The sequence below is a fragment of the Mesoplodon mirus genome (assembly GCF_964341445.2).
Source record: "Mesoplodon mirus genome assembly, chromosome: 7".
Lineage (NCBI taxonomy): Eukaryota > Metazoa > Chordata > Mammalia > Artiodactyla > Ziphiidae > Mesoplodon > Mesoplodon mirus.
Window position 1 is genome coordinate 95,288,469 of NC_138983.1, and position 23,567 is coordinate 95,312,035.

The 23,567-nt window shown below is 42.1% G+C and overlaps 1 protein-coding gene across 1 annotated transcript in view; it reads left to right on the forward strand.

The window, feature by feature from the left end:
• Positions 1-1,259: 1,259 nt before the first annotated feature.
• LOC309808888 (uncharacterized protein) overlaps positions 1,260-23,567 on the forward strand; it is a gene marked incomplete at both ends in the record, with an annotated part of 92,765 nt that continues 70,457 nt past the window's right edge. The window contains 2 exons of the mRNA XM_082629460.1: positions 1,260-1,713; positions 2,744-2,808. Coding sequence (XP_082485586.1) covers positions 1,260-1,713; positions 2,744-2,808 — 519 coding nt within the window. The remainder of the gene's footprint in view (positions 1,714-2,743; positions 2,809-23,567) is intronic.

Genomic DNA, 23,567 nt, shown 5'->3' on the forward strand with positions numbered 1-23,567 from the left:
TACGTGCTTGTCCTAGAGATAGGAGAAGTTGTCTTTCTCCTTTGGATAAAGGGTATTAACTAGCATGGACAACCACCGAGATGACCAGGTGAATTTAGGATGTACTCTGAAAGAATGTATGCCATTTTTATGGTGGTGTCAAGTCTATTCCCATGAGGCAAGTTCCCGTTTATCTTGAGAACCTGTATGCAACAGATTTTATCTGCTGAGCTATAAAAAAAAAGGTGAGGTTGATTTCATTTGCACAAACATTAGTGGTTCACCTGTGGGTGCACAGCACAGTCTGGTTTAATGGTTATTCAACAGTAAAACCGTTTTCTTTATCTCTACATTTGTGGAGAGGATTTTCTCGGTTGGCGAGAGATTTTATTTTTATTTTTATTTTGTGTGTTCGTTAATTAATTAATTAATGAGACTGTGCTGCGCAGCATGCGGGATCTTAGTTCCCCAACCAGGAATCAAACACGTGCCCCCTGCAGTGGAAACTAGGAGTCTTCACCACTGGACCACCAGGGAAGTCCCTGGAGATTTTATTTTTAACTTTTCCCCTAGCAGCTTTTAAGGAACAGTTGGCGAAGAACACAGTTATATTATTTCACCCCCAGTGATAAATAGTGATAAATCATTACCCTTCTGATTCCATTTTTGAAAAATGATATTTTTACCTAACATAAACAGTATCCTCTTTAAGAGGTAAGATCCCAGGTATCTGTTTTCTGTTTTCGGTTTGTGTGTACGTTCTGATTTTCGTAGTTTTTAATGTGTTGGTTGTGTAATCTAAACAGCTACAGTTTCTATTTTCCTTTCCTTCCGTGGGCAATATTAGTTTGTGTCATGGCTGGGCATTTATTGTATTCTAGGATTTGAATGAAAGTTGTAGCGTTTCAGTTAAGCGAACATGATACCCTCCTTCCCCTCTCCTGGTGGTGGGGGAATCTCAGATGTAACCCGAAATGTCCCAGGGCCGGGAAGGGACCAGGGACCCTGGAGACCATCACACAGCCCCCACTTGAGGCCACACCTTTCCTTGATCCCTAACAGGAGTGAAGACAAATGGGCAATGGAGTCCCTGGTCCAGGCGGCACACCCTCGCAGCACAGCAGCACTTGAGCGCCAGATGAGATGGAGACATTTCATACGCTCACTATCTTGACGGCACGGAGACTTCTGGGAGGCTTCTGGAGTCCGGGTACTTGTCCCGCGCTCCTGGCGGGCTTTGGCAGGCGGACTTCGGGCGTCCGCCTGCGCAGGTGCGCCTCATGATGTGTGCGTGTTGGCGCACGCGCACCGTCGCCGCCCCGCCCCCGCTTCCTATGCGTGCCCAGGTCGTCGCTGGCCGTGGTTCCCCCGTCTTGGCCTCTTGCGGGCGAGCATTTCGGGGCCTGCGGGACGGTGCGCTGTCCGGGCCGGCCGGCAGCCCGCGGGAGCGGGCTGTGCGGGCGAGGGTTTGCGTGGGCCGGGCGGAGGCTGGAACTGTGACCTCCGAGCTCGAGCCGTGGAGCCCGCGTTTGGGCCGGAGTGGCCGGGCGGCCGGCGGCGGTGCAGTGCCCGACCATGTGCAGCGCGGGGCCAAGCGAGGTCCCGGGAGGGACGTGGGCCCAGAGCCGGCTCCTCTGGCCCAGTGGTCTCGGGAGGCGGAGCGGAGGGACCCCGAGAGAGGAGCGCGCCCGAGGAGCAGCCCCCGGACCGGAGCCTCGGGAGCCCGCGGGGCCGGTGAGCGAGTCCCGACGGGGTAGGTGTTGCGTTTGCAGGCCTGTAGTTGGTTGTGGAGCCTGCGGCCCTTGAAGAGCAGGGCTTGGGGTAGCCCGCCCTGGGCCCCGCGGTAGAGCCACCTGGAGGGTTTGACCGCTTCCCGGAGGTGGAGGGGCCGGGCTGGAGGACAGGGCCTGCTGCTCCGGATGGGGTTCCCCTGGGACTTGTGAGCTCTGGGTGTCCTGGGGGAGCAGGGTCCACAGGCTCGGCCGGGACGTGCCGCGTCTTCCCCTCCGTCCAACCCCGATCCTCCACCTCCTCCTCGTCCTCCCCCTCCTGTCGCCCTCTCGGCATCTCGCACGTGTGTCTCGAGGCGCGTCAGCACCTTGGTTGTCTACTGTAAGCGTCTGCCGCCCCCCTGGGTTGTGCCCTGTGGAGTCGCCCAGTGTAATCGGTGCAGGACGAGTCTGCAGGGCTTCTGTCCTGCTGCCTCGGGTGAGGAAGGAAGCGATGGGGCCTGAGGAGGGAGATGACTTGTCCTAGACCCTCACCGGGTGTGCACGTGGGGTCGCTCACAGGACTCCAAACTCCTAGGGCAGGTGTTCTGTCCACTTAAAGTCAGTTTTAATAAAAGATGTTTTTGAGCGTTGCACTTAAGTTTGTAAAGTTTGTACAAATCATTGCAAGACTGAAACGCACCTGAGTGTGTTCCTTTATTCTGGGTATCCTGTGGATTTTCTGATCTAAGTTGTTAACAGACTGAGAAGAGATAAACTATAAGCGTTTTTTAATTTCATATTTAATGACGGAGGTTTATTTTAATAGGATTCAATGTACACTCGCTACGGAAAAATAAAGTATCCCCTCAGGTACCACAGCCACGTGGGAGCTACAGACCTGAGGGTGGTTGCTCCCTCCTTATTCTCACAGGCCCTTCTGAAGGTGAAAGGACGGGTCTCCCACAGGTGTCTCTTGTGGAGCGCGAGGCGGGTGCTCGTGCATCCCGAGCCGCTTCAGTCGTAGCTTCACTGCCTGCGTTTTCCTTCTCCAGGTCCGCCTCCACTGTCACAGTCCTGCACGTTGTTCCAAGAGCAGCGGAAAATGAATCAGCCTCTGGTGAGTTTGCTGTTTATGTGTTTACCTGCTGCTGTTCTTTTGTGATAACACCTTGGGAGGCGAATAGTTCAAAAGTTAAAATGGGAAAGTAGGAGTAGGTAAAAGATGTGGTTAGACAAAGCGTAGAGGAGCAGGTCAGCACCAAGTGTTTCTGGCACGTTCTACGTGTAGATCCCAGGATCCTCTTAGAGCCACAGTACAAGCCTCGTGTTCTTGACATTTGTGGCAAAACACCATCCCTTGCTTGACTTACACGGTCCTGCCGAAGCTCTTTTGTTCTCGAGCATTAAAAGGTTTCCTTGAGGATCCCGCTGTAGGCCGCGAGCCTTCCTGAGCAACAGCCCCTAACGTGTTGACGTTGGTGCCTTCCTTGTGCTTCCTGTAAGCCGAGAGCATGCTGTCCAGGGAGCACTCAGTGCATATAACTTGTCTGTTCGGTAGAACACCGTTGTCACATAGGTACATTGTTTTCAGTGCTCAGTCGAGGGATGCAATGAGGATCATCTGGAAGAACAGCCTTGTCACCCTTCCAGTAAATTGAGCTCTTTGTCTCTTACAATCTCAGAGGGTCGCGTTACACACCATGCAGTGAGGTCTCTGGCAAAGATTCTTGTTTCCCAGCTGAATTGTATCGTGCAGCCTGCGGTCTTGGTTCTGCCCCTCCACGGAACCTGATCCGGTTGAGGTGACCTGGCATCCAGCATACAAAGCAGTGGAGATTTGCCAGTCGTCACCTCAGACCACTGTCGCCTTGCCATCTGCAGAGTCTGCTCTGTTGGTTTCTGTGACAGATCTCTCCTTGCTGTCTTCCTGACTGATTCTTTCTTCCGCCCTCTTTGTGTGTTGTCTTTTCCCCCTTGGTTCATGACTCTTCAACCCGTCTGATCTCACCCTCTGGTGCTTTTCACCTCCAACTCTGTCGGTTCTCCCACCTGGACCAGATAGATGCCTCTGTCCAGCCACTTGCCAGCATCTCTATGGAGTTGGTCCAAAGGGCACCTCGGATTACTAGATCCAGTAGATCCAGAAATGGTTATTTACAGCTCCCCTGCCCCTTGCCTTGTCCTGTTGTCCCTGGCGACTCATCGTTGCATCATCCAGCCTGTCACCTGCCCAGAAAAATGAGTTCATTCTAAAGGCCTTCTCCATCCTCTGTTACCACGTTGTAGTGTGAGGCTTGTTAATGTCGTCTTCTAAATGGTTTTTATTCGTTCTCCTTCATCCCATACTTGCTACCATTAAAACAGCTTATCTTTTCATTCCTGTAGTTACAGAAACTTTTCTTCTGTGCCGCTACCTCTTTCGTCCAGCAGCTCAAGTGTATTCTCCACGCTGAGTATTTCTCCTAAAATATGAATCACAGCATTTTGTCTGCATGTGGGAAGCACTTTAGAGGTTCCCTGGGTGACTGGACAAACGAGGTTGCCGTTCTGTGGAGCCATGAACCATCGAGCCCAGCACTGGGGGGAGATCGTACCTCGCTGATGATGCGTTTGGATGGATCTGTGGGGTAAAATCCTGATCGGAGAGGCTTAGGAGAGAGGAGTGGGAGAACTGGGTTTGTTCTGGTTCCAACTTTTTCAAGACATTTTGCTGAGACGGGGAAAATAGAAACTGGACAGTAGCTGGGGTAGGAGCTGAGGTCCGGGGAGGATGTTGTGTTGTGTTGTGTTGTGTTGTGATGGGAGAAATAACAGTGGGAATGATCCAGTAGATGCGTGTGGGGGAGGGGAGAGCTGCTGCCCGTGGTCCTGGAGTGGGGAGGGGATGGCTGAGCAGGGTTGCAGGTGGGGAAGCCCTCCGATGGCTTCTCTGTTCTCAGGGGAGCAGCTCCTCAGCTGAGGGTGAGGGTGAGGTTGGGGGTTTGAGGGGAGAGCAGAGCTCTGGGGCCCAGCTCCGTCGTGACCATCAGCACACAGTGCGTCCAGCTGGGAAGACTGCACTTGCCTCCCTGCCTGAAAAGCCGTCTCCTTTCTTAAATGTGGGAGTAATTACTCTCTGGGGAGCCTGTGTAATTACATGGGTGCTTCTCAGCTCAAAGCGAATTGAGTGCCAGTTCTGGCCACGGACATTTTCTTCTCTGCTGATGGAAGGGTCCCCAGAGGAAGTGTCCTGCTTGCCTGGCTCTTGGCCTCGAGGACCCTTCACACCATCTAGTGTTGTGTCTTTTATCTTTGACATAAGCATCAAATGTCTTCAGGTTGTGCATGTGATCTTAAGAAGCAATTCCCTGCTTCCAGGAGCTTCTGTTCTCCTCGGGAAAGGCACTTCACAGACGTAATTACAGGAGAGGACGGGAATCCTGCCCGTCGATACGTAGGGAACTCCAGAGTGCTGACAAAGCAGAGCCTGCTTTTATTTATTTATTTATTCATTCATTTTAATTTTTTATTTGTTTACTATTTAACTTATTCAGTTTCAGCTGGGTTGGGTCTCTGTTGCTGCGCGCGGGCTTTGTTCTCTAGTTGCGGCGAGCGGGCGCTACTCTTCGTGGCGGTGCGTGGGCTTCTCATTGCGGTGGCTTCTCTTATTGTGGAGCACAGCTTCTAGGCATGCGGGCCTCAGTAGTTGCGGGTCGTGGGCTCAGTAGTTGTGGCACGCAGGCTCTAGAGCGCAGGCTCAGTAGTTGTGGTGCACGGGCTTAGTTGCTCTGCAGCATGTGGCATCTTCCCGGACCAGTGTTCGAACCCGTGTGCCCACCATTGGCAGGCGGATTCTTAACCAGTGTGCCACCAGGGAAGTCCGAGAGCCTGGTTTGAAATGCATTGTCAGAGCACGTGGCTCAGTGACTCGGGGAACGGGGACGGCCCTGAAGTGCCCAGGACTTGGGTAGCTGCAGAGGTTGGCGAGGCTCTCAGAGCAGCGTGAGGTGGACTGGATGAGGCTCCTGAGGTGCTGGTAAGGACCTCCTTCCTTAGAATGTGGGCCTCCCGTCAGGAAGAGCGGGACGTGAAGGCAGGCAGACCCTGAGTTTGACTGAAGAGCCTCCCCTCTGTGCTGGTTTTGGTTTCTTCCTGTGGAGAAACTGAAACCTTGTAATTGGGACAGTGAGTCATCTGATCAAAAGATGTCATGTGTAGAGACTGTGGACGGCATGAAACGCGGGGTGGGGTGCAGTGGGTGAAGTCAGGGGGACTCTGGGCTCCAGCGCGATGCCCGACAGGAAGGGGCGAGGCCGCGGCGTGTTCCCGCTCATCCTAGGCCCCGGTAAGCAGTATGGACGTTCCCTTGGGGTTTTTCTGAATCGTGAATGAGGTTGAGAGTATTTTCACGTGCTTAGAAGCTGTTTCTTCTTTTTAATTGGTAGACAGCCTTTAGAGCAGTTTTAGGGTTATAGGAGAACCAGAATCGAGCAGACAGCGCTTTCCTATACCCGTCCCTCTGGGTTCCCTCCCTTGGTAACATCTCTGGCCTGTGTGGCGTGTCATCTCAGTGATGGATCGGCATTGACACCTAATTCTCCCCTGGAGTCTGTAGTTTATATCAAGGCTCACTCTCTGTGTCCTACTGTTCAGGTTTGGACAGGTGTGATGACCTGCAGCCACCACTGCAGTGCCACCCAGAACCATTTCACTGCCCGAAACATCCCTGGGGGCCACCTGTTCACCCGCCCAGTGCCCCCAAGCCCCCGACAGCTGCTGGTCTTGTTACTGTCTGTGTATTTTTGCCCTTTCGAGAATGTCACGTAGTTGGAGTCCTTCATTCTGTGGTCTTTTCAGACTGGTGTCTTTCTGTTTTTGTATGAAGGGCCTGTTCATGTCCACTGCCCGTCTTACTGCCCCAATGCTTTCCTGTGGTTTTTTTTTTTTTTTTTTTTTTCTGTGCGCGCGCCTCTCATTGTTGTCTCCTCTCCTGCTTCGGAGCTCAGGCTCCGGACGTGCAGGCTCAGCAGCCATGGCTCAAGGGCCCAGCCGATCCGCGGCATGTGGGATCCTCCTGGTCCGGACACGAACCTGTGTCCCCTGCATCGTTTGGCACTGGAAGGCTTCCAGAAGCCTCCCCCTTCCATTGCAGCTGAGGAAGGAAGCAGCTCCTCAGCTGAAGGTGTGGGTGAGGTTGGGGGTTTGAGAATAGGCAGTTGGAAGAACTCCTCAGTCTGGAAGTCACGATGTGGGAGGGAATCTGAGTAGCTCATGTAACGTGTGTATAGATTATTCACTAAATCTTGAGTTAGCTCTTAAGATTGAGAAGAAGCAGCATTGGGGAATAATAAGCGAGCTGTCCTCCACATCCTAAGACACGGTACCAACTGAGACTATAAATCTGCAGGTCCAGATTCATTCACAGATGGTAGGCTGATGGGAAGCTGTTAGCCAGAGTTAGGGGGTTAGGGAGCAAATCCCCAACTTAGATTCTGTAGAGGGTAACAACCTGCCTCTCTCATGCAGGGGGAGATGGAATTCTCAGCTCAATGCCTCAGGACTCCGGTCCATTATCATGGCTGTTGTAATCTGTTTCTGAAGTGGTCTTTTCTACAACATTGAAAAAAGTGACTGCATTATCCTGAACATTTTTATCAAGTAACAAATCAGCTGATATAAATGCATAAAGTTGGCTGAAAGCAGGCCAGGATTTCAAAGCCCCTTCGGCATGTCTAGGTTGGGCACACGTCATGGAGCCTAAGAGTTTATTTAGATGGGGAATCTTAAAAAGCTGCGACTAAAAGTGACCATGAAATGATCCAACTTTTAAGTTTGAAAAAGGCTCATTCTTTTTCATATGTAAAAAAGCATTAACTGAGTCATTAAATGAGCTTTTAAAAAAGCCTCCTGTCAAGAGAGTGACAGATACAGAACTTTAAACCCATGCCTCTGGGGCCAGTGCTCTTTCTGTCATAAAATGTTTCTCCCTAACATTTGATGAATCAAAACATACACACACACACACACACACACACACACACACACACACACACAATGTTAAGACCCAGTGTTCACTCTTCAACTTGTTTTCAGCCATATGGAAACTTTATGGATTGAGTCTTTCAGATATTATTTCAGAGCAGATAAGCCAAACGCTGTTTCTCTCACCTGGCTCCAAGCCCTGTTTAGTCTTCTCCAACTGGGTGTAATTATTCACTAGGGATCTCACCTATTGTTCAACACTCAAACTTGTGATGGCCATGCTGTGGACTCCATTGTCTTGAGAGGAAAGTTTACACACCAAAACATTTGGGTGGGTGAAAGGAACACAGGAGAGGAGACTAGAGGAAAGGTATCGGTAAATATGTAGTGAGTTGTTGCTTTTCTACCTTGATTATGCCTGAATGGCTATTTTTATTAACATGAGCTTGTGCTACATGCTTGATGCATGACACACGCAGACTCCCTTAACTTAGAACATAATTGTGGCACATGTATCTCCAGCTACAAATATAGATACCAAAGAGCCTAAGGAGCTCTGAGAGTCACATACCTTCATTGATTTTTTTGACTTTTTCTTTTTTTGTGAGAATTGAATAGAAATAAAAGCTAAAAAATATCCCTTATTCACCTAGCAATTTCTTCTCATCTTCCTTTTCTCAGGTAACATCTCTAGGAATCCTCCCATACCCAGGAAAAGATAGTTTCTCCTGCTCTTTACAATCAAAACCCCCTGGGCAACCCTTTCTCATACCTTTTATAGTAGAGTGTTGAATTGTGGATTTACTTGTCTGAATCTTCTTTAACCTGTGAGAAAATTGAGTGCAGGGGCTGAATCTTCCAACAGTGTATCTTCCAGTGCCAAGCACAAAAGAGTCAACTAACATGTGGCTTTAAAAAAAAAGTATCTTGGGGCTTCCCTGGTGGCGCAGTGGTTGAGAGTCCGCCTGCCGATGCAGGGGACACGGGTTCGTGCCCTGGTCTGGGAAGATCCCACATGCCGCGGAGCGGCTGGGCCCGTGAGCCATGGCCGTTGAGCCTGCGCGTCCGGAGCCTGTGCTCCGCAATGGGAGAGGCCACAACAGTGAGAGGCCCGCATACCGGAGAAAAAAAAAATTATCTTGTACATATTGTAAGTGTTCAATACATTTGTACATCAAATACATGAAATAATCAAGGCTGAGAAATATGATAGGAAAAAATTAACATTAAGGAGGATTTATAAATTAGTAGAAAGGGGATTTTAGGGAAGAAATCATGATTTAAGATTATTGGTTTTTTTTAACCTGGTATATGTTGCGGATTGCTATAGAAGAAAAGGCAGTTCAATACTTTGAAAATGTGTGAAGTCTATATTCATTAGTTCATCAGCTAAAATAAGGTGGTATGCCCATAGCTGCTCATCTTTCAAAAATTTTCATAAATGTCAACTTGTTGAAAATATTTTTGAAACTAATTTTTCTTTACCTTTTAAATTCTCTTGGAATTAAACATGGTGATTTACCACTAAGACCTTCAAGATGTATTAACTTATTTAGGCCACCATAATAAATTTGAGAGAGTCTTTGTACAGAGATGCATTTTAAAAAACACAGTTAATCACCCAAAAGTAATTTATAAAGGAATGCAAATTTTAACCATTACTCATAAAAAAAGGTGAAAAAAGGAATTAAATTCATAAAAAGTTGAACATTCCTAAATCTTCATCCCCCTACTCAATTTTCTTGTAGTTCACAGTGCTGCAGAATTCCTAATGCAGAAATCCTCAATTATATCCAGCACTTTTTGGCTTTTCCCTTTTCTTTACAAACCCTCCATTATTTTCTTTTTCTGTTTTTTAAATATCTTTTTTGGAGTATAATTGCTTTACAATGGTGTGTTAGTTTCTGCTGTATAACAGAGTGAATCAGCTATATGTATACATATATCCCCATATCCCCTCCCTCTTGCGTCTCCCTCCCACCCTCCCTATCCCACCCCTCCAGGTGGTCCCAAAACACCGAGCTGATCTCCCTGTGCTATGCGGCCGCTTCCCACTAGCTCTCTAGTATTCTGTACTTGGTAGTGTATATATGTCCATGCTACTCTCTCACATCGTCCCAGCCTAACCTTCCCCCTTCCTTGTGTCCTCAAGTCCATTCTCTATGTCTGTGTGTTTATTCCTGTCCTGCTCCTAGGTTCATCAGAACTTTTTTTTTTTTAGATTCCATGTATATGTGTTAGCATACAGTATTTGTTTTTCTTTTTCTGACTTACTTCACTCTGTATGACAGACTCTAGGTCCATCCACCTCACTACAAATAACTCAATTTCGTTTCTTTCTATGGCTGAGTAATATTCCATTGTATATATGTGCCACATCTTCTTTATCCATTCATCTGTTGATGGACATTTAGGTTGCTTCCATGTCCTGGCTATTGTAAATGCAGCTGCAATGAACATTGTGGTCCATGACTCTTTTTGAATTATGGCTTTCTCAGTGTATATGCCCAGTAGTGAGATTGCTGGGTCGTATGGTAGTTCTCTTTTTTGTTTTTTAAGGAACCTCCATACTGTTCTCCATAGTGGCTATACCAATTTACAGTCCCACCAACAGTGTAGGAGGGTTCCCTTTTCTCCACACCCTCTCCAGCATTTATTGTCTGTAGATTTTTTGATGATGGCCATTCTGACCGGTGTGAGGTGATACCTCATTGTAGTTTTGATTTGCATTTCTCTAATGATTAGTGATGCTGAGCATCGTTTCATGTGTTTGTTGGCAATCTGTATGTCTTCTTTGGAGAAATGTCTATTTAGGCCTTACGCCCATTTTTGGATTGGTTTGTTTGTTTGTTTGATATTGAGCTGTGTGAGCTGCTTGCAAATTTTAGAGATTAATCCTTTGTCAGTTGCTTCATTTGCACATATTTTCTCCCATTCTGAGGGTTGTCTTTTCGTCCCGTTTATGGTTTCCACTGCTGTGCAAAAGCCCCATAGCAGTATTGTGAGTGTCACTGAAGCAGACTTGGGTCCACTTATCCACGTGCAATAAACCCAATCTCCTGACACTGGGTTGTGGTGAAAGAAAGTGCCGTGTTTTATTGTAAGGCACCATACAAAGAGTCCGGGACAGCTAGTACTCAAAAAGCCTCATTTTCCTGATGGGTTTCAGCAAAGTGTTTTTAAAGGCAAGGTGAGGGAGGGGAGTCGCAGGGTATGTGATCAGCTTGTGCACAGTTCTCTGTTTGGTTGATGGTGAGGTTTCAGGACAGTGTCACAGGGGTTAACGTCATCAATTCTTTGGCTCCAGTAGGCCTGGGGGCTATGTGCTCATGGTCATTAAGTAGTTAACCTTCCATTTGGTGGGAGTTTTAGCATCTGTAAAGCAGGAAATGTGCATCAAATACTGTTATCTATGTACTTCAGAGAGGAGCTAAAGTAGAGGATATGGGGGAGGGTTCTATCCTAGGAAGGCCCCATAGGGTCCTCCTCTGTTACATGAGCCCTGATGTTCTTTCCAAAATCCTCTTAAAGTTGAAGACAGACAGATTGGATTTCCATTTTTTTGCTACCAAAAGCATCCTAACTTATACACTTAGCATAAAAATACTCTACTAATTTGGTACCTGCTCAGAGGTCTTGCTCAGGGCTGTACACAACTCCAGCTTGTGTCATTCACATTGACATTATTATGAATGGTACCCACTGGAGTTGTGCAGTCCCCAACTTTCATAGTTGTAAAAGGCTGTGCTGCTTTGTATCTGCTCATCTTTCCAGCTCCCCTTCAGTTGTCTTACATATGTGAGCTACAGTTGAGTCAGTTCCAACTACTTTTGCTCTCCAGAGGAACCATGGTATTACTTGGGCTTTTTGTGATCACTTTGTTCCCAATGCCAAATACAGATTCTTCACAGTTTGTTCATCTGACAGAGTCGTGTTTATTCTTTGATGGTCTTCTCAGATATCACCTTTACTCTAAAACTTTTCTGGTCACATCATTTTCCTGCCATAGACCCTAGGCACTCATAGTAAATGACTTTATCAAATGTAAACATAGCACTTTGTGTACATTTCTATCAATGCATCTGATGATGGTTTTATGTTAGTCTTCTGTACTGACCTATGTGCTTTTTGAGCAAACAGATTTTTCTAATTGTGGCCTAGTAGAGGAAACCCTAGCACACAGCAGATGCTTAAAGGACTCTCTCTTTGTGGACTGTTTAATGTATTCATTAACACTCATAATTCACTGAATGAACCAAATCATTTAATATTTACAGTTTTCCACAGCAAGATCTTTTTCGACCCACCGCCTAGAGTAATGAAAATAAAAACAAAAATAAATAAATGGGACCTAATGAAACTTAGAAGCTTTTGCACAGCAAAGGAAACCATAAACAAAATGAAAAGACAACCCTCAGAATGGGAGAAAATATTTGCAAACAAAGCAACTGACAAGGGATTAATCTCCAAAATATACAAACAGCTCATTCAGCTCAATATCAAAAAGACAAACAACCCAATCAAAAAATGGGTGGAAGACCTAAATAGACATTTCTCTAAAGAAGACCTACAGGTGGCCAACAAACACATGAAAAGATGCTCAACATCACTAATCATTAGAGAAATGCAAATCAAAATGACAGTGAAGTATCACCTCATACCAGTCAGAATGGCCATCATCAAAAAATCTACAGACAATAAATGCTGGAGAGGGTGTGGAGAAAAGGGAACCCTCCTACACTGTTGGTGGGACTGTAAATTGGTACAGCCACTATGGAGAACAGTATGGAGGTTCCTTAAAAAACAGGATAGAGCTACCATATGACCCAGCATTCCCACTCCTAGGCCTATATCTAGAGAAAATCTTAATTCGAAAGGATGAATGCACCCCAATGTTCACTGCAGCACTATTTATAATAGCCAGCACGTGGAAGGAACCTAAATGTCCATCAACAGAAGAATGGATAAAGAAGGTGTGGTACATATATACAATGGAATATTACTCAGCCATAAAAAGGAATGAAATAGTGCCATTTGCAGAGATGTGGTTGGAGCTAGAGATTGTCATACAGAGTGAAGTAAGTCAGGCAGAGAAAAGCAAACATTGTATAGTACCATTTATGTGTGGAATCTAGAAAAATGGTAGAGATGAACTTATTTGCAAAGCAGAAATAGAGTCACAGATGTAGAGAACAACCTTACTGTTACCAAGGGGGGAAGGGGTGGGTGGGATGAATTGGGAGATTGGGACTGACATATATAACTACTATGTATAAAATAGGTAACTAATGAGAACCTACTGTATATCACAGGGAACTCTACTCAGTGCTCTGTGGTGACCTAAATGGGAAGGAAATCTAAAAAAGAGCAGATATATGTATATGTATGACTGTTTCACTTTGCTATACAGCAAGAAACTAACACAACATTGTAAAAGAACTATACTCCAATAAAAATCAAATAAAAATTTTAGAGTTTTCAATCCCCCATTATCACATATATCCAGATGCAGCAATATTTACTTCTTCTATCAGCTGCCAATGTCAACTAAAAAAACCCAAACAATAGCAGCATAGTAAGGAGAAACTTTACTCAAAAGGGTAAGTGCGAGGAGGGGCCTATTGCAATTGGGGGAGGAGAACTATTGCATTAGGGAGAATGCTGTGACCGTAAGATCTGCAAGCCTCTCAGTGGTTAATCAAAAGGGGTTTTTCTTCTCTTGAGAGGAAGTAACAAGGGTATTAAGTGTAGGGTGTGGGAAAATGGGATAAAAGAGTAGCTTGAGTGGATGGTAGATCAGAGAATATTTTACCCTGAGGTCAGATGTTCTTAGGAGAGATTATATGTTGACTCAGTCTGACAGTGTGTCAGAGTTCTGGAGCCTGGAGGAAGGAGTGAAACTTTACAGTTTGATTAATAAGCAGTTTGTTCCAATTGATTAGTAGGAATAAACACTTCAGATGATAATTTATGAGACAAAAAAATGGCAATTTGGAATATCTTTGTCTGGCATTGCCATAGGTAAACAAGAGGAGGCATCTGTGGTGGTTCTTAGGAATAAGCTGTTTTCCACAACACAAAGGGCAGAGGGATATCTTAACTTTTGCTGTTTTCCAGGATTCGAGGGCTCAGGTAAAATTCCACATTGTCACTAATAATAGTTTTCAGTATCGAAGGACACAATTAGACTATATAAAACTTTATTTTCTTTTGCAGTGGTCATCACACAGCCAAGCAAATGTATCCACTTGTTAAATTTAATTACCTTTTATCTTAGAGAGTTCCCCCAAATTAAATAGGTCGGAAATTTTTATAAAGAATCAAATATTGCTTTCCTATCTGAAAAGTGTGGACTGAGTATCAGAGACTTATCAGATTCCTTTCAAGCTAAAGTCACCTTCATTCACTTGATAAGACTGTAGAGGGGGCTTCCCTGGTGGCGCAGCAGTTGAGAGTCCGCCTGCCAAGGCAGGGGATACGGGTTCGTGCCCCGGTCCGGGAAGATCCCACATGCCGCAGAGCGGCTGGGCCCGTGAGCCATGGCCGCTGAGCCTGTGCGTCCGGAGCCTGTGCTCTGCAACGGGAGAGGCCACAACAGTGAGAGGCCCACGTACCGCAAAAAAAAAAAAAGACTGTAGAGGGCACAGTTGGACTGAAACAAAGCTTGAGTGAAAGAGTGTGAGAACTTTATTACACCTAGCTAATACCCAAATGTGTGCTGTCAGTGATTCATATCTGCCTTTCAGAGCAAAGATCTTTTAAAAAATCTTTTTGAAAGAGGGTTTTCTTATTTGTCACTTTACTTTCTTTTTAATTAATCCTAACAACATTTCATGTGAGAAAGTGTGTTTGAAGAGATAGAATTATAAATGAGTCCAGCATTATTGTTATAGTCCCTGTATTAAAATATTACTGTAAGCTAAGGCAAGGAAGTCAAAGATAGTAGATTAAGAGAAAACTGCTGGGGCAATGAGCAAGCATTATTAAAAACAAGTGACAGGTTTGTATTACTCTATTGGAAGTAGCATATAGTAGTGGAAAGACTAAGGAATTAGTTGGGCTATCCGTAAGCTATTTGAAGCACAGCTTTTCCAAAGCTAAGTAAAGTTTTCTCTAATCATCAGCTAATTTGTGGTTTCAAAATCCTGTAGTGTTCTTGATGCAGTTACCACCAAAATGAAGCATGCCCTTCTTCCTAATGGTCTAGTCCTCCCCTTCCTTGTACTATATGTGCAAAACAAATGACATATACGAACTCTTTATGTTCTCTTTTCACCCTGCTTTCATTCCACATTGCACCAAGATTTCATTTTCCACATCAGTAATGGCTTTATAATTTCCAAATTCAAAGGTTTTTCTTCTGTCTCATTTACCTTAAAATCTCAATTGCCTTTGATTTTTTGCTCCTCACAGATGACTCTTATCTTTTTGCTGTAATTGTGTTGACTATGTACTACCTGTTACTCTTTTCACATATTTAGCAAATCAGTTTGTTACTTTGAGTGCTTCTTTTTGATTTTTCCCATTCCACTATTTTGGGAATTCACCATACTTCTGTATTTTGTGTGCTGGTTCTCCTCTATCAGACTATTGATTCAATTTTATGTTTCCAGCTAAAACCTGCCATTGGATTGGCTATTACCTCAGTGGGAAATGGCTATGGTATCCATGTAATGTACTCTCACTAAAGCCCCAACTTTGTATTGCTAATTGCCTTCTAAATATTCATAAATGGATGTCTTGCTATTCCTTGAAAGATAGCTATTCAAAATCATTTTTCTCTCCAAACCTAGTCCCTCTTTCTGATTTTCTCATTCTTCTATCTCTGCCATAGCCTTTAGATAGAAAAAAATTTTGACTGTTTTTTCAACTAACACTCTGTAGGCTCCTTGCTATCCTCCTAGGCCAGGTCTTTGGGCCAAGGTAACTAGTCTCTGGATCCATTAGAAAGTCCAAGGGGGCAGAATTTTCTTTATGCTTTGTTCATTAATGTAGCCTAATCACAAAGGATGATAACTAGCTCAATTAATATTCATTAATAAATGAATGAGCCCAAATACCCAAAGTTAGGTTCTCCTATTATTTATTTTACATTAATTACCAGATGAATATTTTTAATACCACTTTTGTATTGCTGCTTTTCTAATCAGAAACTTCATTGAGTCTATTTTGTCTCTTTTTTTCTGACTTTTAAGATTGTCCATTTTTCTATTCTAAGGAGGTCCTAAGAAAGTGAATTAATGTTGTGGGTAAGAGTGAATGTACTGGAGTTAAACAGCCTGAGTTTGATTATTGTTCTTTCATTTACTAACTGGGACAGATATTTAATTTTTCTGTGCCTTGATTTCTACGTCTTTAAAATTGAGATAATGATCACTGGATTGATGTTAGGATGAAATAAGTTAGTGCGTCTTAAGCACTCAAACAGCGCCTGGTATTTAATGAATGCTCAATATGCATTATTATTATTATTATTATTAACCTCTACATTTGAAAAGCATCTGTACAGTCAGTGACATCCAGATGTTTAATAGAACATATCCCATCTTTCAAACAAAATTTTACATGTAATCCCAATAACTTTATGAAATACAAAATAAGTGTGGCTTTGATTATTTGTACCCTCCGCTCTTTCATAAACTCATAAATGTCCTTGACAAAATCCCCAAACTCCAAGAACTACAATTTAAAAACCACTGGTCTCAGTAACTTTTTTTCTTTTTTTTTAATATTTATTTTTTTGGCTGCACTGGGTCTTAGTTGTGGCATGCAGACTTCTTAGTTGTGGCATGCGGAATCTTAGTTGCAGAATGTGGACTCTTAGTTGCAGCATGCATGCGGGATCTAGTTCCCTGACCAGGGATCAAACCCGGGCCCCCTGCATTGGGAGCACAGGGTCTTACCCACTGGACCACCAGAGAAGTCCCTGGTCTCAGTAACTTTTGATGTAAGTATTTACTGATTGACTAAGTCATGTTGAAAACCATTAGATTGTAGAAAGAGCAGGCATTTTAATAATACATCTATTATATTGCCTGTCTCAAGTGAGGGTATTATAAGACAAGGAAGTTACATTTGAAAATATTATGTAACACAGACAATTTATATCTATTTTAGTAAATTTAGATCAAAGGAATAAACTTTTTTTATAATAAATGAGGGGTAAGTTTGAATTACAAATCATACTTAAGGAATCAAAGTGTTGTGTTATTATAATTGTCATATATAGAATAAATTATTTGCCCTTTGAGCATTTGGAGATGACTTAAAACATTATTTGTTTCTGAACTAAGCCTATAAGATGTAAAAAGCATTTTCTAAATGATAATATTGATACTAACAATACTTATCCTTTTACTTTCAACTCTGTAAGCTTAGTAAAACTTCAGCCTTTATTGATATCCCCATATCTAAAAGATATTTATCTCTACTGCTATACTCCCATGGTTTGTTACATATGTGTGTACTCTAACACCATCACAGTTTCCCCCACAAGCATATGCACTAACAGAGTTTGTATCCTATCTATCTAGTTTCCTTTAGGGTCTGATAAGGCCAGTTGAAGATGCTTCCTAAATGCTAATTGGGTGTATTGGCAGAACTCTTGGTTTTAAGCAACATGATATGACTTAGATAACTTTAAGAAAATGAATTTATTACAATGATATAGAGTAGCTCACAGAATGGTTTGGAGAGTCAGAGAACCGTGGGTCTAAACTATCAGCCAGGAGAAATGTCTAAACTTATTTCATGGTCTGATGTGGTGAAGATGAGATTGCCACTACTGCTGGATTACTTGATTACTCTGCAGATTGTAATGCTGAGCTCACAAACACAGAATTTAGATGCTGCTGGAAAGAGGATATTGCTTCCACTAGGGTTCTTTTGTGTGACCAGAATCGATTCTACAATTGCTGTTTTCCACTCACTCACTGGCAGCTTTTAATTGCAAATCTGGGGCATATGCATCCAACTGATAGAATTCCGTTTTTGCGCTAATGCCCTAGTTTCAAAGGAGGCTGAGAAAACAAGTACTTGAGATGTTTAGCTTCTATGGTGAAAGGTGGGTTTGCCTCATAAAGTGGGAGATTCCTAAAACATAGGGAATGGACAAGGTTCATGCAATTTATCTGTGACTTTCAGGCAGACATGGGTCTTGCCAAGACACTTTGGATAGTCTATTTACTGATCTGTAGGTTCTCTGAGCATGATGTCATTAAAATAGAGGATAAGTGTGATGTCAGAAGGTCAAGGTCCCTATGAACTAAGCTGTGATGTAGAATGAAAAAGTTGAGACAATACGGTGAAATTAATACTGCTGCCTAGTGATTTGCAAGCAAATTGTTCTGGTGTTCTCAGCTTTTTAGAGTAAAGGAATAAAAGCATGTGCCTAATCAATAACTATCGATTACTTAGAAAGCAAAGCAGGTTCCTTAGAACCTTATTGATTTGTTCTAGTGAAGAGACCACATATAGAACGGCCTCAATTTGCTGTCTCTAGCTGATCAAATTTATAAGTCTTCTGTTTTACTCCTGAATACTCTGACTTCTACACGAGACAAATTGAAATTTTAAAAGGGAATATGATAGAAATCACCAACCCTGAATTTGTAAAATCTTCAGTAGTGAAACTAATCACTGTGATTCTCTTAGGGATTTAATCATGCTTTTGACATATTATTATAATAAATAGAGGAAGCTCTTGGGGCTTTTATTGGGCTCTTCCTAATAAAAATACTATTCCCTGAGACATGCAGCCAAGATGGTGATTCTGCTTGTGGCTGAGTGTACTACTTTAATGATATACTAAGAAACTAATGAAATATTTATGGAATTTTGGGGCATCCTATTAGACCTACTGGGAGGCAGACTTAAGTCAAACTGCCATTTATCATTTCATCTTCATGTCTCCACCCTGACTAGTGGAGAATAGTGGTATCGAAGGTACCAAGAATCAATACAGGGAAGGGTAAAGAGGTTGGGATGGGAAAAATTGACTTCCATTTTCTAGGTAACTCTTCTTGGCTAAGTCATTACATGTCTCCAATCATGGCGAAAAAAAATGTTACTATATATCGTAAAATTGACTTCTCTTTAGAAAGATGGCAAGTGAGGGTTGGAGAGTCCTTTCTTTATTGGAATCTACCATTATATCCTCATCCCGCTACAAAGAAGTCCAGTTCTTTTTCAGTCAATGCCCCATTCCAAGATGCCAATTAAACTCTCATAATAAAGCAGTCATCAGAATTAAATGTTTAGTGTTATTCTATCTCAACCTGTGGATGCAAGAAGTAAGTCTTTTATCACATTCACAGAAAGTTAATGATATTTTGGCATTATCTTGAGCTGGGAATTTAAGACTGGAATATTACATTCTTATTACATTGGTTTATCCTGTTGTCTTTATTTTAAATTTATTTTATTAATTTATGAAAAGAAATTTTATTGTGGTAAGAAAACAATATGTGATCTACTCTCACATTTTTAAGTGTATAATACAGCCCCTGGCAACTATCATTCTATTCTTTGTTTCTACGAGTTTGACTATTTTAGATATCTCATATAAGTGGAATCATGCAGTATTTGTTCTTCTGTGACTGGCATATTTCACTTAGCATAACGTCTTCAGGTATATCTATGTTACTGCACATGGCAGGTTTTCCTTCTTTTTTAAGGCTGGACAATATTCTATTGTATGTATATATTACATTTTAAAAATGTATTCATCCATCAATGGATATTTACGTTTTGTCCATATCTTGGCTATCATGAATAATGCTGCAGTGAGCATGGTAGTGCAGAAATATCTTCTAGATCTTGGTTTCAAATCTTTAGACTATCTACACAGAAGTGGCATTGCTGGGTCACGTGATAATTCTATTTTTAAGGTTTTGAAGATCCTCCATACTCTTTTCCGTAGCAACTGTACCATTTTACATTCTTACCAACAGTACCCTGTAGTTCCAATTTCTCCACGTCCTTACCAATACTTTATTTTTTTATTTTTATAATAGCCATCCTGACAGGTTCGGGATGATATCTCATTGTGTGGTTTTTTTGTTTGTTTGTTTTTTGGGGGATTTTTTGGTCTGCACTGTGTGGCATGTGGGATCTTAGTTCCCTGACCAGGGATTGAACCTGCATCCTCAGCAGTGAAAGCACAGAGTCTTAACCACTGGACCACCAGGGAATTCCCTCATTGTGGTTTTGATTTACATTTTCCTGATGGTTAGTGATGTCGAGCACCTTTTCATATATCTGTTGACCATTTATATATCTTCTTTGGAAAAATGTCTGTTCAAGCCCATTGCCCATTTTTAAATTGGGTTATTTGGGGGTTTTTTTTGCTATTAAGTCATAGGAGTTTCTTATAAATTTTGAATATTAAGCCCTTATCTGATACAGGGTTTGCAAGTATTTTCTTCTCTTCCATAGGCTGCCTTTTCATTTTGTTGACTGTTTCCTTTGCTGTTGAGAGGGTTTTTAGTTTGATGTAGTCCTACTTGCCCATTTTTGCTTTGTTGCCTGTGCTTTTGGTGTCATATAGATAGGACATCATTGCCAAAATTAGTGTCAAGGATCTTTTCCCCTATGTTTTCTTCTAGGAGTTTTACAGTTTCAGATCTTATGTTTAAGTCTTTAATCCATTTAGAGTTGATTTTTGTGTATGATACAAGAGTCCAGCTTCATTCTTTTGCATGTGGATATCCAATTTCACCAACACCATTTGTCAGTTCTGAGAAAGAACAAAGTTGGAGGCATAAGAGTTTCTGATTTCAAAAAATATATTACAAACCTACAGTACTCAAAACAGCATGGTACTGGCAAAAAGACAGACGAATGGAACAGAATAGAGAGACTAGAAATAAACATATGCACATACAGCCAACTGATCATTGACAAAGGAGCTAAGAATACAATTGGGAAAGGATGCTCTCCCAGTGCCCTTAGAAGTAACCATGACACCCTACAGATTTGGAATATTCAGGGCCTCCATACTTTTTTAAAAGATAAATTTATTTATTTATTTTTGGCTCCATGGGGTCTTCGTTGCTGTGCACGGGCTTTCTCTAGTTGTGGCGAGAGAGGGCTACTCTTCATTGCAGTGTGCGGGCTTCTCATTGCGGTGGCTTCTCTTGTTGCAGAGCACAGGCTCTAGGCTCATAGGCTTCAGTAGTTGTGGCACACAGGCTCAGTAGTTGTGGCTCGTGGGCTTAGTTGCTTCCCGGACCAGGGCTCGAACCCGTGTCCCTTGCACTGTCAGGTGGATTCCTAACCACTGCACCACCAGGGAAGTCCCAGGACCTTCATCCTTTTACATGTGAGTTACTACTTGGTTTTCCCTAGTCAGGTCACTAGTAGGCTTTAAGTTCCAGGAGACTCTAAGGTTGATTTTTCTCAATTTGTTTCTTATTGCCAACTAGGGATTTACTGTCTCCAGTGCCAACCAGGCTAGATAAGTGATGGCAATTTCCCCTATATCCTCAATGATCTGTTGTCTCTGATCTCTCCTGGTATCAATTTTTATGTTAGAGCAATAGATGACTTACTCTGGGTTAATTAAGTAGAAAATAAACTACTAAAAAGATATTGGACAGTTTATGGAATCTCTAAATAAAAGATTCAAGAACCAGGATTGGTGTTTGGAAGTTTAAACTTATGCCTAGGAATCATGCTGTAGAATTGGTCCAGGGAACAACCTAGTGCAAGAGTCACTGGGCAGAGACACTTCAGCTAGAACTACAAATATCAATGATAGGGGATGCTAAATACAGTAATATGAATCACTGATACATTTGTTCTGGATACTGAAAACAGTGTGTGCTTTCCACTTCCCAGAATATATTCTAAGCAGTCTTTTCTTCTTGTCAGTAGCTTCTAGTCCAGTCTCCAGAATGGATATAACTGATTGTCAGAGCTAAGGTCATATGCTAGCCTATGGCTTTAAAGGTTACTCAGAGATTAAGTAGCTGGCATTTTCAATCTCAATAACGAGAGACAGATTCTTCCTCATAAGATGGGGATTTCCATAACTTATATATGGGTTCATACACTGGACAAAAACGAAGAGTAGAACTCTCCATTAGAGTTTATTCATGAATAAATACCACATAAGTCATAATTTTCTTTACAATAATATTTTGGAAACAAGAATAAGGAAGTTATATATATATATATATATATATATATATACACACACACACACACACACACATATATATACACACACACACACACACGCATATATGTATATATGGGTGTGTGTGTTTATAACTTCTGACTTTATATAAAGTAGGCCTTTGTTTTTTACTGTGACTGTTCTGAATGCAGAATGGGGATTCTTTTAGTTACAAAGAGGAAAATGAAAACTTTTTTCTGAACTAAACTACATGAAATGTGAACATGAAGATTAACATCATCTCTGAGGCAGGAACCTCAAAATTATACTCCTTCTCAATCAATGTTATTGTCAGTTCTTAGTTTTATTAATTATTAAAGGAAAATATATATCCAAGACATTACTGCAAATAAATATTTTAGAATATGTCTGGCTTTTCCTGTACAGTGAAAGCATTTGTATAATATGAAATGTAAGAACAGATATTTTTCCAACGTAAGTTCTCGTTGCTCATTCTCACATATTATAACCATATGTAATTACTGTTAAGTGAAAAGCCTGAATTAGATGAGTAAATTGTTAGAGCCAGTGGTAAGAAAATTATTATATATATTTTTTAGCACAGTATTTAAATTTTATATTTAAGAAACTTTTGAGGGACTTTTCATCTAGCTAGTAAGTGAGTTAATTAAAAACAGAGGAACGTTGTGAAGAGTGACACCATGGTGTTTTTAGAATCAGAGGGGTATGAATTCAAATTATTCAATGATAATTTTTGAGATCCTACCACAGCCAGGTACATGGCTTTTACATTTTCTCTAGGAATTTCATTTTCATCATCTAAACAATAGATATAAAACATTTAACTAATGAAGTTTTTGAGAGCAGAGCAAATCTTCAAGGCAAGACACAAAAAAGGTGAAAACCTTTCCAAGTAACTTGACTATGTTCCAGAGCAAAACTCAATAATATTTATAGAAATACAAAAATATTCATCACTACTACAAGGCAAAATTAATAAGTTATGGCATCCAACCAAAGACTACCAGGCATACAAAGGGTCAGGGAAAGATGAACTATAATAAGAATAATCACTTGAGAGTGACCCAAAACTGGCCCAGATGTTAGAATGAGAAGATAAGGAAGTCAAAATAGCTTTTATAATTGTACCACACATGTTAAAAAAAGTTATGTCGAAATATAGAAGATATAAAAAAGAACCAAATTTAACTTCTAGAGATGAAAGCTACAGTTATTGAGATCAAAACAAAGCAAACAAATCATTTGATAGGTTTTGTGTGTTTGAAAGTTTGTTGTTTGAAAATTTGTTACATTTTTTCTACCAGTTAGACCTGGTAGAAGAAACAGTGTTTCTGGGTAAGAGATGATAAAAATACCAGTCCTCCAGTTAGTTCACTGTCACTCTCAGAGAGCTTAAAAGAGAACTCAGTGTGGTCGAACAGTAGCCCAGAGAATAAGTTGGAGGGGGTTATTGCTGGAAGTGACAAAAGTAAGACATGGCTTCCACTTTGGGGTGTCTTCTGTTGTAAAAGAGGCAAGAATGAGGATGAACCTTAAACTCTTCCCATGCTGAAGCCACAGAGTGAACCCATCCCATGTTATTAGAGGCCACTGATATCAGATGCAGAAGACCAGGATCATAACTGCTAATGGGCAGCTAATTGTGCTTGTAGTCAGAGGAGGGTCTCCCTCTTTTCCCCTTTTTCTTTTTAATTCTAAACTCAGGGTTATAATTAAACAAAACAGGAATTTAGAGAAGAGCATGTGGGAAGCTT